The following is a 14,511-nucleotide window of genomic DNA, read 5'->3' on the forward strand; positions in this document are numbered from 1 at the left end:
GCCATCCTTACTCTCCTTGAGTTGTCCCTCACTCCTCAAGTAGTAACTTGGACTGCTGAAAGCTAGGAACCACTCAACACACGAAGGGGTGCAAAATCCAGCCCAACTATTCATTTAAAGCTGAACATTATTTTTTACTGTCCATCTTGGTAAAGTGTATAAATGTGTGAAAAAGTATTTCAATAATGGAGCATTAAACAGATACTCAGGGACATAAAACTTAAAATCATTACATCCCTGTTCATTCTGTTCTATACTTCTCATACTGACAGCCAATAATTTTACAAACCTGGGACCTGGTCCAGCAAACACTTACTACCAGATACAGTGCTTCCTACTGCATGTAAAACCGGGGGACCACTCACAGTAGTGAACACTACACCCAGCGAGTTTACTTAAGCTGTAACTCAATTCTCCTACCAACCAATAACCCGACTGAGAAACCGAACACATAGCTCGTATTTTGGAATAATGAGTCAAACTAACAGAGCTGCTCATTTAGGCTCAATAAGCAAAATGCTCATTGACACCTACACTGAGTGTAATGAGAGCTTTGCCTATGCAGATAGGGCAGGAGCTAGGATTACTAGTCCTCTGAGCTAATTATCTGAAATAATTAGATTGTATTGCAGATTACTTCAGGTGTTTTAATGGAGAGGAAAGGAACACTTAAGCACTTTTGTAGAGGAGTACTTTAAAAGAGAGATATACACATGATAGAAACAAATGCATCCAATGGGCAAACACACCAAGTCTGGAATGGATGAAAAGTAACAACACCAGTAAAGAACTGCCAGTTCTCTGCAGGAACAAAGGAAAAGCTCTCCTTTTTAAAAGGCATTTAATCTTCTATTCCTCTTAAACATTGCATCAAACAAGTTATCAGAATAAGTGAAAACCATATTGACATGTAAAACCACTGTACATAAATGGTTGAAGAAGCACCAAGGTTAAAATTATTATTTTTTTAAATGTGTCCTTACCTGAGTATAAGTAAGTTAAATTAGTAACATTGGAAAAAAAATGCCAATGTCCAAATTTGTTTTTGTGAGAATCAGGAGGACCAAGATGCTAGGATAGGAGTGACTGTGTCAGCACCCCTAGTGAACCCTTGAGCATGTGTTTTCAGAGGCGCTGGCGAGCTCAGACTGAGCAAAGTGGTCACAGTTATTAAAATGCTGGACCAAGATTCCAACTAACCTGACTTGATTGCTCACTCAATTTTACATGTTGTTCAAAGTTACAAAAACCCAGAAGGTGACTATTTCATCCACGCCCCTTGTATCTGCAAAGAAGCTTCACCGTAATGCAACAATGGCATCAGCTTAAACAACTGACTGAAAGGTTGTCATTCCAGGGGCAGCTGGAGGATAACCAAATTCAGGCAATTACAGTTCTCCATGCGGAAGATTCAGCAGCCTGGCAGGTATCTGATGCTTTTACATGGAAGGAGGAAGATGACAGAGGATTAATCTCAGTGAAAATGTTACATACAAGACATTTCATTTTTTACTTGCCATGTGCAGTAATATGAAGCAGCTGATGCACAAGTGAGTAAGCTAAAGCTTAAAGCTCAAACTTCTGAATTCGGGGACCTACATGACACCTCGGGAGATTTGTTCCACATACAAGCCAAATGACCATGTGAGGTTCAGACTGCTGCCAGAAACCGGTTTAGCTCAAGACACAAACTAATGAAAAGCAATTCATGCAACGAGTACCTAGCCCACAGTGAGACAGGAAGGAAACCAAAATGGCAACTGAAACAAGAATGAAAGGTTTTTAGGGCAGGCAGAATTTCCTCTGCACTAGAAGTTAAGAATATAAGCTAAGAAATTGGACAACACTCCATGAAAAACTCGATAAATGCACCAAGCATGGGGAGAGGAGAGAAAGAGGGGAACAAACATTTTTCAAAGATTTATCACACAGTTAAACCCAATACCGTCTTTGTACTTGAACGGCAGCAAGCAGTGATGCAAATCTCAGCATAAGTCCTGTGACCGGAGAGCAAACTGTTTCAGATTAGCAAATACATCTAACTACTGATGGCACAGTTGTATCCTTTTCACTGTATATTGGAACACAAGACACTAATTCCAAGAAAAATATACAGTACAGTAGCCAAGGAATCTACAGCAAACCTGTATTCCAGTTCATGTCATATCGCTTGACCCCAGTGTTATTACTACCGATAAATGGTAGTTTCAGCTTTTAAATGCAATAATTATACAGAAAACATTGAGATGAATGAAGTGATGCTAGTGATGGAGTGTGTGGATGGGAACCACTCAATTTATCAAGAGGTGCAGAAAGTAAATGGGGCACTAGAAAACACTCAATAAAACACTTACATTGAACCACTTCCCCTTTGCTAATGTTGCACCTGTGTATACATACACAGATCACAGAGTATCATTCAGGAATCTCTCAATCTATAAAATATGCATATTTTTTCCTTAGAGGTAACCCGCACTGAACAGACTCTTCTTTGCTCATACACATTAGCAGCAATTCCTCTGAAAACCAAAACATGCTAAACTTAGGAAGAATCTGAAAGCCTCAGCTGAAGCAACTGGTTACAATTAGACAGGGCATGCACACATATTGGAGCTTCAGAAAAGGAGGAGACACACTGGTTAGAATGTACTGTATGTATAACCTGAAGTTCTCCTCTACTTCCTTCTGCAAAGAAAAAGAGGAAGGAGAAGAACAGAGTTATTAGAGTAGATTTTTGCCATGGACTTTGCGACAGAGCTTTGAAAACTGGAGTAAACTTTTGCTGAGTCCAAGAGCTGTTCGTGCGGTGGGAAGGTTTTCACATGCTTGTCTGGAACGTTTACATACTAAGGTCTATTTAGCTAAAATGTGGAAAATTTTTAATTAGAGTTATAACATTGGGGTTCACATTCTTACGCACATTAAATTGTTTTTAAACAAACAAAAAGGCTTCAGTTCCCCTTTCATTAAAAAAAGACGAACTTTTTCATAATCCAATTTTCTTCTCAGAATTATGCATCACACACTTTACATGTCTGCCAGATAAGGCCGAAGAGGGAAAACCCTCTTAAACACTCCCAGGGCGATTAGTCTGGACTTAGACTTGTCCGAGGAATATGTCATCTTCTGTTATTACTTATATTTAGATCAAATGCCTAAGCAACAGAATGCTGAAGAAAATCAAGAGGGGTAAAATGGTTCCAACTATTAAAACTGTAGTGAACATTTTTCAAGCTTGTGTTTTTCAACAACTTTTTTCTGATGTAAGGTTATTGAATTTTGCCTGCAAGTGCGCTAGTAAAGCTTCCCTAAGTATTATTGAGCTTGCTACAAGTGGCCCTTTTATCTTTTCCATGAAGACCATTTTCAGTTAGGTGGCACCATCAGCTATTAGCACATTGCCAAAGGTTGGCTCTCGTGAATGAGCCACTGCAGAGGCCATTACGCTATGGAACGTATGTCAATACATCTGTATGTGTGAACATGGGGGAGTAACAGAGAGAGAGTCCATCCATCTGCTACGCTATTTACCAACATTCCTTCATATCCCCACCTCTCTTTCTGCTCTTTCCCCCAATCTTCCCCTAGCTGCACTTCTCCTCCCTCTTTCATCCTACCCATCTCACCTGAAAAAACCACCACCTCATATGGCCAGTGCCTCCTACCTCATACAGCTAACAGAAACAGAGCTCCCATCCCCTATCTGCACACCCAACACAAGACTTGCAACAACGATTCCGAGTTCTGCGCAACACATTCCGGGGTGCTTTCAGGCACGGGAAGCATTACAAGTTCGGAATCTCTGAGGACCATACACTTGGTGTCTTACAGAGAGTGCAACCACAAGGGGTGGCAGTGCAATGAAGCAGTAGAAGCCAGTAAAGATCTCTTCCAGCAAAGGTGGGATGGAAGGTTGAGGATGTTTGGGTGCAGTGCTCCTCTCCCCATGCCACAGCAGGCTAGAGCTCTATCCTGGCCGACGTACATATACCTTTCAAAAGGGGGTCCAGAACAGCAGGCAGTTTCCACATTCTTAGTCTGCAAGGATGCTGCCATTTTCCTGCATAACTAAGAATTATAGAATATCAGGGTTGGAAGGGAGCTCAGGAGGTAACTAGTCCAACCCCCTGCTCAAAGCAGGACCAATCTCCAACTAAATCATCCCAGCCAGGGCTTTGTCAAGCCTGACCTTAAAAACCTCTAAGGAAGGAGATTCCACCACCTCCCTAGGGAACCCATTCCAGTGTTTCACCATTCTCCGAGTGAAAAAGTTTTTCCTGCTATCCAACTTAAACCTCCCCCACTGCAACTTGAGACCATTACTCCTTGTTCTGTCATTGGGTGCCACTAAAAACACAGTCTCGATCCATTCTCTTTGGAACCCCCTTTCAGGTAGTTGAAAGCAGCTATCAAATCCCCCCTCACTCTTCTCTTCTGTAGACTAAACAATCCCAGTTCCCTCAGCTTCTCCTCATAAGTCATGTGCTCCAGCCCCCTAATCATTTTTGTTGCCCTCCGCTGGACTTTCTAATTTTTCCACATCCTTCTTGTAGCGTGGGGCCCAAAACTGGACACAGTGCTACAGATGAGGCCTCACCAATGTTGAATAGAGGGGAATGATCACATCCCTCAATCTGCTGGCAATGCCCCTACTTATACAGCCCAAAATGCCATTAGCCTTCTTGGCAACAAGGGCACACTGTTGACTCATATGCAGCTTCTCATCCACTGTAACCTCTGGGACCTTTTCTGCAGAACTACTTCCTAGCCATTCGGTCCCTAGTCTGTAGCAGTGAATGGGATTCTTCCATCCTAAGTGCAGGACTCTGCACTTGTCCTAGTTGAACCTCATCAGGTTTCTTTTGGCCCAGTCCTCTACTTTGTCTAGGTTCCTCTGTAGCCTATCCCTACCCTCCAATGTATCTATCACTCCTCCAAGATTAGTGTCATCTGCAAACTTGCTGAGAGTGCAGTCCACTCCATCCTCCAGATCACTAATGAAGATACTGAACAAAACTTGTATTACTTTACTACTAGACAGGGAGCAGGAATTTCACATGGACACAGAAAACTTGCACCATTTATCACAGAAAGGAGGTGCATTTCCTATTTCTCCCCCCTCACTTCCTGGCTTCTTCATCCTAATGACAGAACAAATTCTATGTCAGAGGGTTTAGGTAGAGCCTAAGGATGGTTAATGGGGTCTGCTACCGTGTAGTGGCGGCCTTTTCAAGGCAGGTTACAAGATTCATCTGTTTTCCCTGGCTTTTCTAATCAGTGGCTAGGCACTTTATAAATGGGGAAAAATAAATGCTGAAATCAGGAAACGTGCTTCCTCCTTTCCTAATTTTTCTGTTAATCAGAAAATGGCAACAACTGAGGAATGAGACATTCTTGGTCACAGAAAAGCTGAAGCTTCAAGAGGAATTTCTTAGAGTATACTCCTTTAGGTGCCTTTGTGTATTTATATATTTGATTTGAAAAGACCAAAGTCTTCCTTTCTTCCTACCCTTTCTCTTTGTCTGTCAGCAGAATGGCAGTCTCCGTGGTATAAGTTTTACTTTTTTTGTGACTTTTTCTGTTTTTAATAAGGTTTTTAAGTAATGAACAAAAACTGAGGGTTTCCTACAGCGAAACTAGTCTCCCAAAAATAAAATAAAGCAGTACCGTACTTTAAAAGATAATTCCAACATTAATGAAGTTATGCAGGAGTCACGCAAACTCTTAGCTGCTACTTGCACTTCCAGTTCACAGTGATTCGTAGGCATACAAAGAGCCATTTCACAAACCTTCCAGCGCAATAGTTCTGTGTCTGTATGAAGGAATCAAATGACTTCAGAGAAAACAAGCGCTAAGTCAAGTCCACATAGCAACTAGGGGCAATCAGTTGAATCGCTAAAACAATTTGTAAAATTGCTCTATATAGGGTGTAATTACATATGTGCGATCACTAAGATATTATTAAAACAGACAGGCTGCTTTCAACTCAATCCCTGAAAGTCAAATCATTTTATGCAAATGACAAGCAAGAATGCAGCTAAAACCTACACTTTTAGCAGAGATTCTGGATCAGAATATGTATGACTACAAAATCAAAATATTGCAACAAAAATTTAATGAACAGACTTCTATACAGATTTCAATTCAAATAAAATGTTAATTTAGTTTTAGGCTACGTTTGAGCGACTACACTTGATGGAATGGCTAAAAAAAATCTGTGTGTATAAGATCATGAGAGTCTTCAAAAGCATAATATTCAATGGTGGTTTTATCTTAATGTTGACGATATGGAAACCAAGATGGACACCAGTATGAGCATATGAATTTATCCAGCTCCTTGAATCTGCACCTCAAAATACTGAGACACAGTAACTGATGATCTTCACGGGCAATGCACAGTAACACACTGCAACAGTACAATATCACCATCCCAGTTTTCAGGATTGATGCTGGTTGCCACAAGCTGGTGGCACGAAGTATATTGCAGTGCTAAAATGTCACTAAGTTTAAAGACACTGGGCCGTTCTAAAATATCATACCTGATCCGCTAGTAATCTGAGAAAATTGGAGTAACAAATTCTAACAGCTGGACTAATTTGTTGCTCTTACTGGGCCACAGAGAGGATAACTATATATGTTACATACATAGAACTATTAAACAAATATTATTAAAGGTTGCAAATTCAAGCACTCAAAAGCTAGTAAATTCTAGAATTAAGCTGCCTTTATTTGGCTCTTTAGTGCACATGCATTACGATAAAACCTCTAATTACATGATCTCAAATTATTTTTTCTACAGGATCAGTGCCTCATTCAGTACACAGAATGGACCAGGTTCCGGAGATGAATCCAAGTTGTGCAGTGATGGGATGTTGTTGTCTGCAGGACCCCTGCCTTATTTGCCACAGAAGATGGAATGCGTGTAATGAATAAGACAAGGGATTGAAGGAGGAGAAAGGATGGTTTCATGGTTAAGATAACTAAATGTAGCCTTGGAATACTGGATTCTATCCCTGTCTGTCACGGAGTTCCTTGTAGACTTGGGCAAATAACCCCCTTTTCTTTTTTTTGGTTTGGTGGCCAAACAGAATTTCTTTTTTTAATTAGTTTTGAGTGTACCCAAAATAAAGTGTTTTAAAAAATTTTCAGTGAATCAAAAAACAAGTTAAAAATTGTAGGGCTGACAATCACAGTTAACACAAAAAAATTAATTGTGATTAATCGCAGTTTTAATTGCAGTGTTAAATAGAATACCAATTGAAATATATTAAATATTTGGATGTTTTTCTACATTTTCAAATATAGTGATTTCAAGCACAACATAGAATGCAAAGTGTACAGTGCTCACAATGTTATTTTTTATTACAAATACGTGTACTACAAAAATGATAAACAAAAGAAATAGTATTTTTCAATTCACATCATACAAGTATAGTAGTACCATCTCTTTATTGTGAAAGTACATCTTAGATTTTTTTTGTTACATAACTGCACTCAAAACACTGTAAAACTAAGTCTACAAGTCCACTCAGTCCTATTTTTTGTTCAAACTTGTTGGTCTTAGTGATTGGGTGTTTATAATGCTGCCTGCTTCTTATTTACAGTGTCACCTGAAACTGAGAACAGGTGTTCTCATGGGACCTTTGTAGCCAGCATTGCAAAGTATTTATGTGCCAGATATGCTGAACATTAGTATGCCCCATCATGCTTCGGCCACCATTCCAGAGGACATGCTTCCATGCTGACGACACTCATTAAAAAAAAAAACTGTGTGTTTAAATTTGTGACTAAACTCCTTGGGGGAGAATTGTATGTCTTCTGCTTGGGTTTACCCACATTCTCCCATATATTTCATGTCATAGCAGTCTCAGATGATGACCCAGCACATGATGTTCATTTTAAGAACACTTTCACTGCAGATTTTACAAAACATAAAGAAGGTACCAATGTGAGATTTCTAAAGCACTCAACCCAAAGTTTAAAAATCTGAAGTGCCTTCCAAAATCTGAGAGGGATACTGGGATGAAGTGTGGAGCATGCTTTCAGAAATCTTAAAAGAGGAACACTCCGATGCAGAAACTACAGAACCCAAACCACCAAAAATAAAAAAAATCAACCTTCTTCTGGTGGCATCTGACTCAGATGATGGAAATGAACATGCATCGGACCACCCTGCTTTGGATGTTATCGAGCAGAACCCGTCCACAGCATGGATGCATGTCCTCTGGAATGGTGGTCGAAGCATGATGGGACATATGAATCTTTAGCGCATCTGGCACGCAAGTATCTTGCAACACCAGCTACAAGTGCCATGCGAATGCCTGTTCTCACTTTTGGGTGACACTGTAAACAAGAAGCAGGTGCATTATAAACAAACTTGTTCCTCTGAGCGATTGGCGGAACAAGTAGAAGCACTAAGTGGACTGTAGGCTCTGAAGTTTTACATTGTTTTATTTTTGAATGCAGTTATTTTTTGTATATAATACTACATTTGTAAGTTCAACTTTCATGATAAAGAGATTGCGCTACAGTATTCAGAGGAGGTGAATTGAAAAATACTCTCTCGTTTTTTTACAGTGCAAATATTTGCAATAAAAATAAAGTGGGCACTGTACGCTTCACACTGTGTTGTAACTGAAATCAGTATATTTGAAAATGTAGAAAGCAACCAAAAATATTTAAATAATGATATTCTATTGTTTAACAGCGCGATTAATCACAATTAATTTTTTTAATCACTTGACAGCTCTAAAAATTGTTTCAAATCAAACAAAAAGTTACAATCAATCCAAAACATTGCATCTCTATTCATCTCTTAAGTTTTTCCGTAAAAAAAAATTAAGTTGCATAAAATTAGAAATGAAAAAAGGCATTTCAAATTGTAAAATCAATGTTTTGTTTCAAAACTGCCAAAACAAAACGTTTATTTTTTTCCTGTCCTCCCCACCCCAAAAGAAACATATGCATGAATTGATCTGAATTCATGAACTGCTTCAGTTGACTCGAACCTACATTTTTTAAGTAGCGACAAAAAAAGTTTTGGTCAAAAGATGACGCACAGCTCTATTCCTATGTGATGCTAGTTGAGTCACTTACACCAAACTTTTCACAGATGGTCACTAATTACACGAAAGGCCACAAGTTTATCACGGATTCTGTGACTTTTCAGGACCTCCGTGACTTCTGGAGTGGTGACTCAAGGGCCACCTGAGCAGTTTGAGCAGCCCTTGGTCCAGCCGCAATGGCCACCGCTGGGGTAGTCTCTGGCCACCGCCCCCCCAAGTAGCAGGAGTTGGGTGTCAGAGGGCGCTCAGGGCTAGGGGGTTGAAGCGCAGGATGGGGTGAGGGCTCTGGGCGGTGCTTTCCTTGGGGCAGCTCCCCAGAAGCGGCAACATGTCCCTCCTTCAGCTCTTAGCTCCATGTGCTGCTTCTGCCTGCAGGCACCGGCCTTGCAGCTCCCATTGGCCACAGCTCTTGGCCAGTGGGAGCTGCGAAGCCAGTGCTTGGCCTGGACAGTGCATGGAGCTAGGAGCTGAGGAAGGGACATGTCACTGCTTCTGGAGAGCTGTGAGGAGCTGGATAGGGAGCCTGCCAGCCCCGCCACCTCTCCTCCCCACAGCACCAGCAGGGGTCCTGAGCCGCGTGCTGCCACTTCACCCACCCCCAGCGGCCCCTGGACCACAGCCCCTGAGCACCTGTGGTGCCCCTAGACCATCCCTCCCTCCTACCCCCACGAGATTTAGTCAGGGGTATATACTACAAGTCATGAACTGGTCATGGGCCATGAATTTTTGTTTACTACTCGTGACCTGTCCATGACTTTTACTAAAAATACCCGTGACTAAAACATAGGCTTAATTATGCACATCTCATTCTCTGAATGCCTGACTTGAGACCTGGCATCTGACTTGCTGATGTGCTGAGCACTCTCAGCTGAAACTGAAGTCAATGGGAGCTGTGCTTTGAATATGTAAAAGGGCGATATAATGGTAGGTACTCAGAAAAATAGGGTTCAAGGATCTCAGATTGGACAACCAAAATTAGGATACACTTTTGACTTTAATCTCTGTGTCTCAGTTACCCATCTTTAAATTGAGTTTGATGCCCCCTCATCTCACATGGGTGTTGTGACGATAGATTAATGTTTGTGAAACCCTCAGACATGATTTAGTTGGGGACTGGTCCTGCTTTGAGCAGGGGGTTGGATTAGATACCTCCTGACGCCCCTTCCAACCCTGATGATTCTAGGATAGCGATGCATGCTGTAGAACAGCCCATGAGGAAATAAATAATTCTGCCTTTAGAGCGGGGTTTAAATAATGTGCAGCAAATGAGGTCTGGGGCCGCACATTGAACCACCAGAAGAAAACAAAAGCCAAAATATTGAACAGCTGTTCATTATAAAAGACTACCAGTCAACTTGTGCACTGAATGAGGCAGGTATCCGGTGAAGGGGAAAAAACAATACGTGATCATGGAATTAAGACTGTATCACGCACATAAGAAGTGATATATTCAAGCTAGGTTATATCATTATGTGGATCAGCACTAGAGAGAGATGTGACGCTGACAGCAGAGGAATGGCCAAGCTCAGGAATTTATGGGGGGAGGGGCATTCTAGGCTCTGGAGAAGAGTGTGCACTGATGGGCAGAAGAGTCTGTACCTATTTCCCCAAACACAGCGTCTTCTGCTCACCCCTCCAATCTGTCCCTGTACGAATCCCGTCTCTTCCCCAGCCCTAGCTTCTCATTCCAGTCCCCCTCTCCTTGCACAGCCATTCAGTTCTCCTCTGCACCTCATTTCCCCTGATCTCCTTCCCCTGCCCCACTAGTTCTGCATCCAATCTCCTTGCCCAGCCGGCCCCCGTTTACACACATACACTCCTTATGCCAACCTACTCTCCCCCTCTCCCCATACAGGTCCGTCTCTTGTCTCCTCTACACTCAAATTAGGTAGCTTCCTCCTCCATGCTGCCTGGGCCCAGCAAGGAGTCATTTAGAGCAGGGGGTCTCAACCTTTTTCTTGCTGAGGCCCCCCTCAACATGCTATAAAAACGCCAGGACCTGGCAAAGGGCGGGGGGGAGAAGAGTGCAGGGCTCCGGGGGCACCCTTGGGCATAGGCCTAGTTTTACTTCTATTTTGGGGGAGGGGGCAAGGGCTGGTGGGGCTCAAGCCAGTGCCACACAGCAGGGTCCACGGAGGGAGCGCCACCTCCACCCCGACTCATGCAGAAGGCCACCTAGCCTGTCTGGGCTGTGGGGGGACGCAAGCAAAAATATAGTTCAAAGCAGGGACTCAGTTCAAAAAGTTTAAAAAAACTGCTCAGGGTGCAGGGAGGAGGAAGCTAGGGGCTGTGTGTGAGCAGGGGGGTAGCTCAGGGTTGAGGGGGGTAGCTAAGGGCTGTGTGCAGGCAGAGGGGTAGCTCAGGGTGCAGGGAGGGGGTAGCTAGGGGCTGTGTGCGAGCAGGGGAGGTAGCTCAGGGTTCAGGGAGGGGGTAGGTAGGGGCTATGCACAGACAAGGGTAGCTCAGGATGCAGGTAGGGGGTAGCTAGGTGCTGTGTGAGAGCAGGGTGTAGCTACGGGCTGTGCACGGGCCAAGGGCGATACAAGTGTGGCTCCTGACTTCAGCACCAACACTGCTCCTGGCAGGAATGGGGGGGTTGGGAGAAGCGAGTTTCAGCTCTGGGGATCCACGGCCCCCCGAAAGGGCTCACGGACCCCCAGGGGGCCACAGGCCCACAGTTGAGAACCGCTGATTTAGAGCAAGGACAGAGGCTCCCTGCTGTTAATTCAGGTGCCCAGACCTGCAGGGCCGGCTTTAGGCCAATTCAACCAATTCCCCTGAATCGGGCCCCGCCCCTAAGAGAGCCCCGTGCTCAAGCCCCAGTACAGTGTACAGTCAAGAGCCCGTGTGCTATACTGGGGTGGCCTGGCTTCCCCAGGGGGCAATTTAAAGGACCTGGGGCTCCAGCTGCCTCTGCTGCCCTGATCCTTTAAATAGCCGTGGGAGCCCCGTCACTTTCCCAGGGCTCCTTTGGCTATTTACAGGGCCGGGGCAGTGGAAGCAGGGAAGCCTCGGGCCCTTTAAGTAGCCCCCAAGCCCTGGGCTGCTGCTGCTGCTACCGTGGTAGGGGAGGGAGGAGGATGGGGCATTCACCGTACAAGGTGGGCTGTACCCCCTGTACCCGCACCCCCTGCCCTGCCTGCAGCCAGCCCGTCTCCAGCCAGCCCCGCATCCCCTGCTCTGTCTCCAGCCAGCCCTGCAGCCCCTGCCTGCAGCCAACCCATCTCCAGCCAGCTCCTGTCGCAACCCCTGCCCTGCCTGCACCAGTCCCGCACCCCCTGCCCTGTCTCCAGCCAACCCCTGCCGCACCCCCCTACCTGAAGCCAGCCAGTCCCGCACTCATCTGTTTCCAGCCCTGCCAACCCCTGCCGCAACCCCTGCGGGCCTGCCTGAAGCCAGCCAGCCCACCCCACCCCACATCCCCTTGTCTCCAGCCAGTCCCACACCCCTTGCCCTGCCTGCAGCCAGATCCTACCTCCAGCCAGCCCCTGCCCTGCATCCAGCCAGCCCCACGTCCACTGGTGCCCTGCAGTTCCCAGGGCAGTAACCCTGCACACCTGGTTCAATGAGGGGGGCAGGGAGCAGCTGGGACCCACACATGTGCACACACACCCCCAGGGAGTGGCAGGGACCCACACATGTGAAACGGAGCTCATTTCTAGTTCAGGCCCATCTTTTTTAAAAAAGAACTTTAGGTAGGGTTAACATACAGCCGTATTTTCCCGGACATGTCAGGCTTTTTGGTTCTTAAATCGCCATCTGGGATTTTTAAAATTTTAAAAATTCCTCCTGGGAAAATACAGACGTATGGTAACCCTATCGGTACAAAAAATACATACTGTGACACATCCCTGAAATCAAACTTTTTATAGGGAACGACTTTTTTTTTTTTTTACCTTTTTTTTTTCTTTTTTTTTTTTTTTTTAAGTCATCCCTGCCAGGGCCCCACCGAAAATGTTCGAATTGGGCCCCGCACTTCCTAAAGCCGGCCCTGCAGACCTGGACCTGGCACAGCCCACAGCAGCCCAGAGCTGTAATGGCAGGGAAAATCCGGTTCAGCTGGGGCAGGAGCATGGCTCAGTGCAGAGGGAATCGGGGGAATTTAGCCGCTAAAATATAACTGCTCTACTGAGCACGTGTGAACTCAAGTTTTTCAAAGGCCTATAAGTTGGCTAAATTTGGACAGTTTTTTGTTGTTGTTGAATGGATTGTTTTTAAAACAGGGATGGGAATAGGTACTTCCCAGAAACAAAAGCCATCCCCTTGACAACTTACAAAACATGTGGCAATCGAGTAGAAAAAAATGTCAGAATTTAATGTGGGCAAAATGTATTTTCCAAAAGTCTTATTCTTGGAAAAGGCTGAACATTTTGGCTTAAAAATAATAAATCATTAGCCTCAGGCAGACACCTGGCATGGAAAATATCAGTCAAACTAGCTGAATGTTCGGCAAAGTTATAAACAACTGAAAACCAAGTAATTTAATAGGAAGCGTCAGACACCCTTAATAAAAGGCAATGCTACCAGCCCTGCCTAGAATTATTTGTCCTCAAGACATCAACAAAAATTAATACTTAATTCAACTCTTACCACAGAACTCCATCCAACAGACTTGTTCAATTTTGAGCTACCTCAATTTGTCAGAAGATATTTCTTTTTATTCAAATTCAGCTGAAACACAATCACTATTTAGATACATCTGTCACGTTCTAAATTGTTCAGGTAATTTGCATTTGGGTACAACTCTAAGTAATTTAAACCTTTATACCAATGATTCCTTCATCAGAACACACAATGATTTATTAATACCTTCCAGGTTATTTCTGTTCCTTCACTGCATAGTTACCAGCTGTCTCTATTAAATATATTGAACTAAACTTTCAGACTAAGATATAAACAACTATAATTCAAGGTCAGAGTTGCTTAGAGGCAGGCAGGAGGGATTAGGTCACCAGTGGAGCTGACCTAGACACTTATAAAGACTGTAAAAACAGCAAAACATTTTATTTTTAAAATGAGATGTCAACCGGCATCATGAATTGGAAAGGCACATTTCACTGCATTCCGAGTATGGTGACCTTGAAAAACAGGGTTTGCCTCAGAAATCTATAATAAGCTATGGGTAGTGAGACAGAGCACCACAGCACCTCAGAGCAGCTCCTCTTCCCTAATATAACATCTTCTGAGAAAACAAACACCAGATCAATCCAATTTTAATGGAACAGATTTTATGATTAACTTTCTCCTGCCCTCTCTAAGACCTTGGCCAAAACCATCATCTCACTTCACCTACTGCAAACCAACATGGCCTCTTTACATTATCCTTAACTGGCTCCAGGCTATCCGAACACTGGGGCCAAACCCCTCTCCCCTTCTCCTCCTGTTCTACCTCCCCGCCCTCACTTCACTAGCTTCCCCTCCACTTCCACATCAACTTCAAGCTTTG

At 43.8% G+C, this 14,511-nt stretch overlaps 1 protein-coding gene across 4 annotated transcripts in view; it reads right to left on the reverse strand.

The window, feature by feature from the left end:
• The window catches only part of UNC13B (unc-13 homolog B), a 336,698-nt gene that overhangs the window by 165,250 nt on the left and 156,937 nt on the right, over nt 1-14,511 (reverse strand). For 3 of the 4 annotated variants that reach the window (XM_050943527.1, XM_050943525.1, XM_050943526.1), the window contains one exon: nt 2,663-2,685. The exons of the other annotated variant lie outside the window; for it this stretch is intronic. In XM_050943527.1, coding sequence (XP_050799484.1) covers nt 2,663-2,685 — 23 coding nt within the window. The remainder of the gene's footprint in view (nt 1-2,662; nt 2,686-14,511) is intronic. 4 annotated transcript variants of the gene reach the window in all.

The sequence above is a fragment of the Gopherus flavomarginatus genome, chromosome 3, assembly GCF_025201925.1.
Source record: "Gopherus flavomarginatus isolate rGopFla2 chromosome 3, rGopFla2.mat.asm, whole genome shotgun sequence".
NCBI lineage: Eukaryota > Metazoa > Chordata > Testudines > Testudinidae > Gopherus > Gopherus flavomarginatus.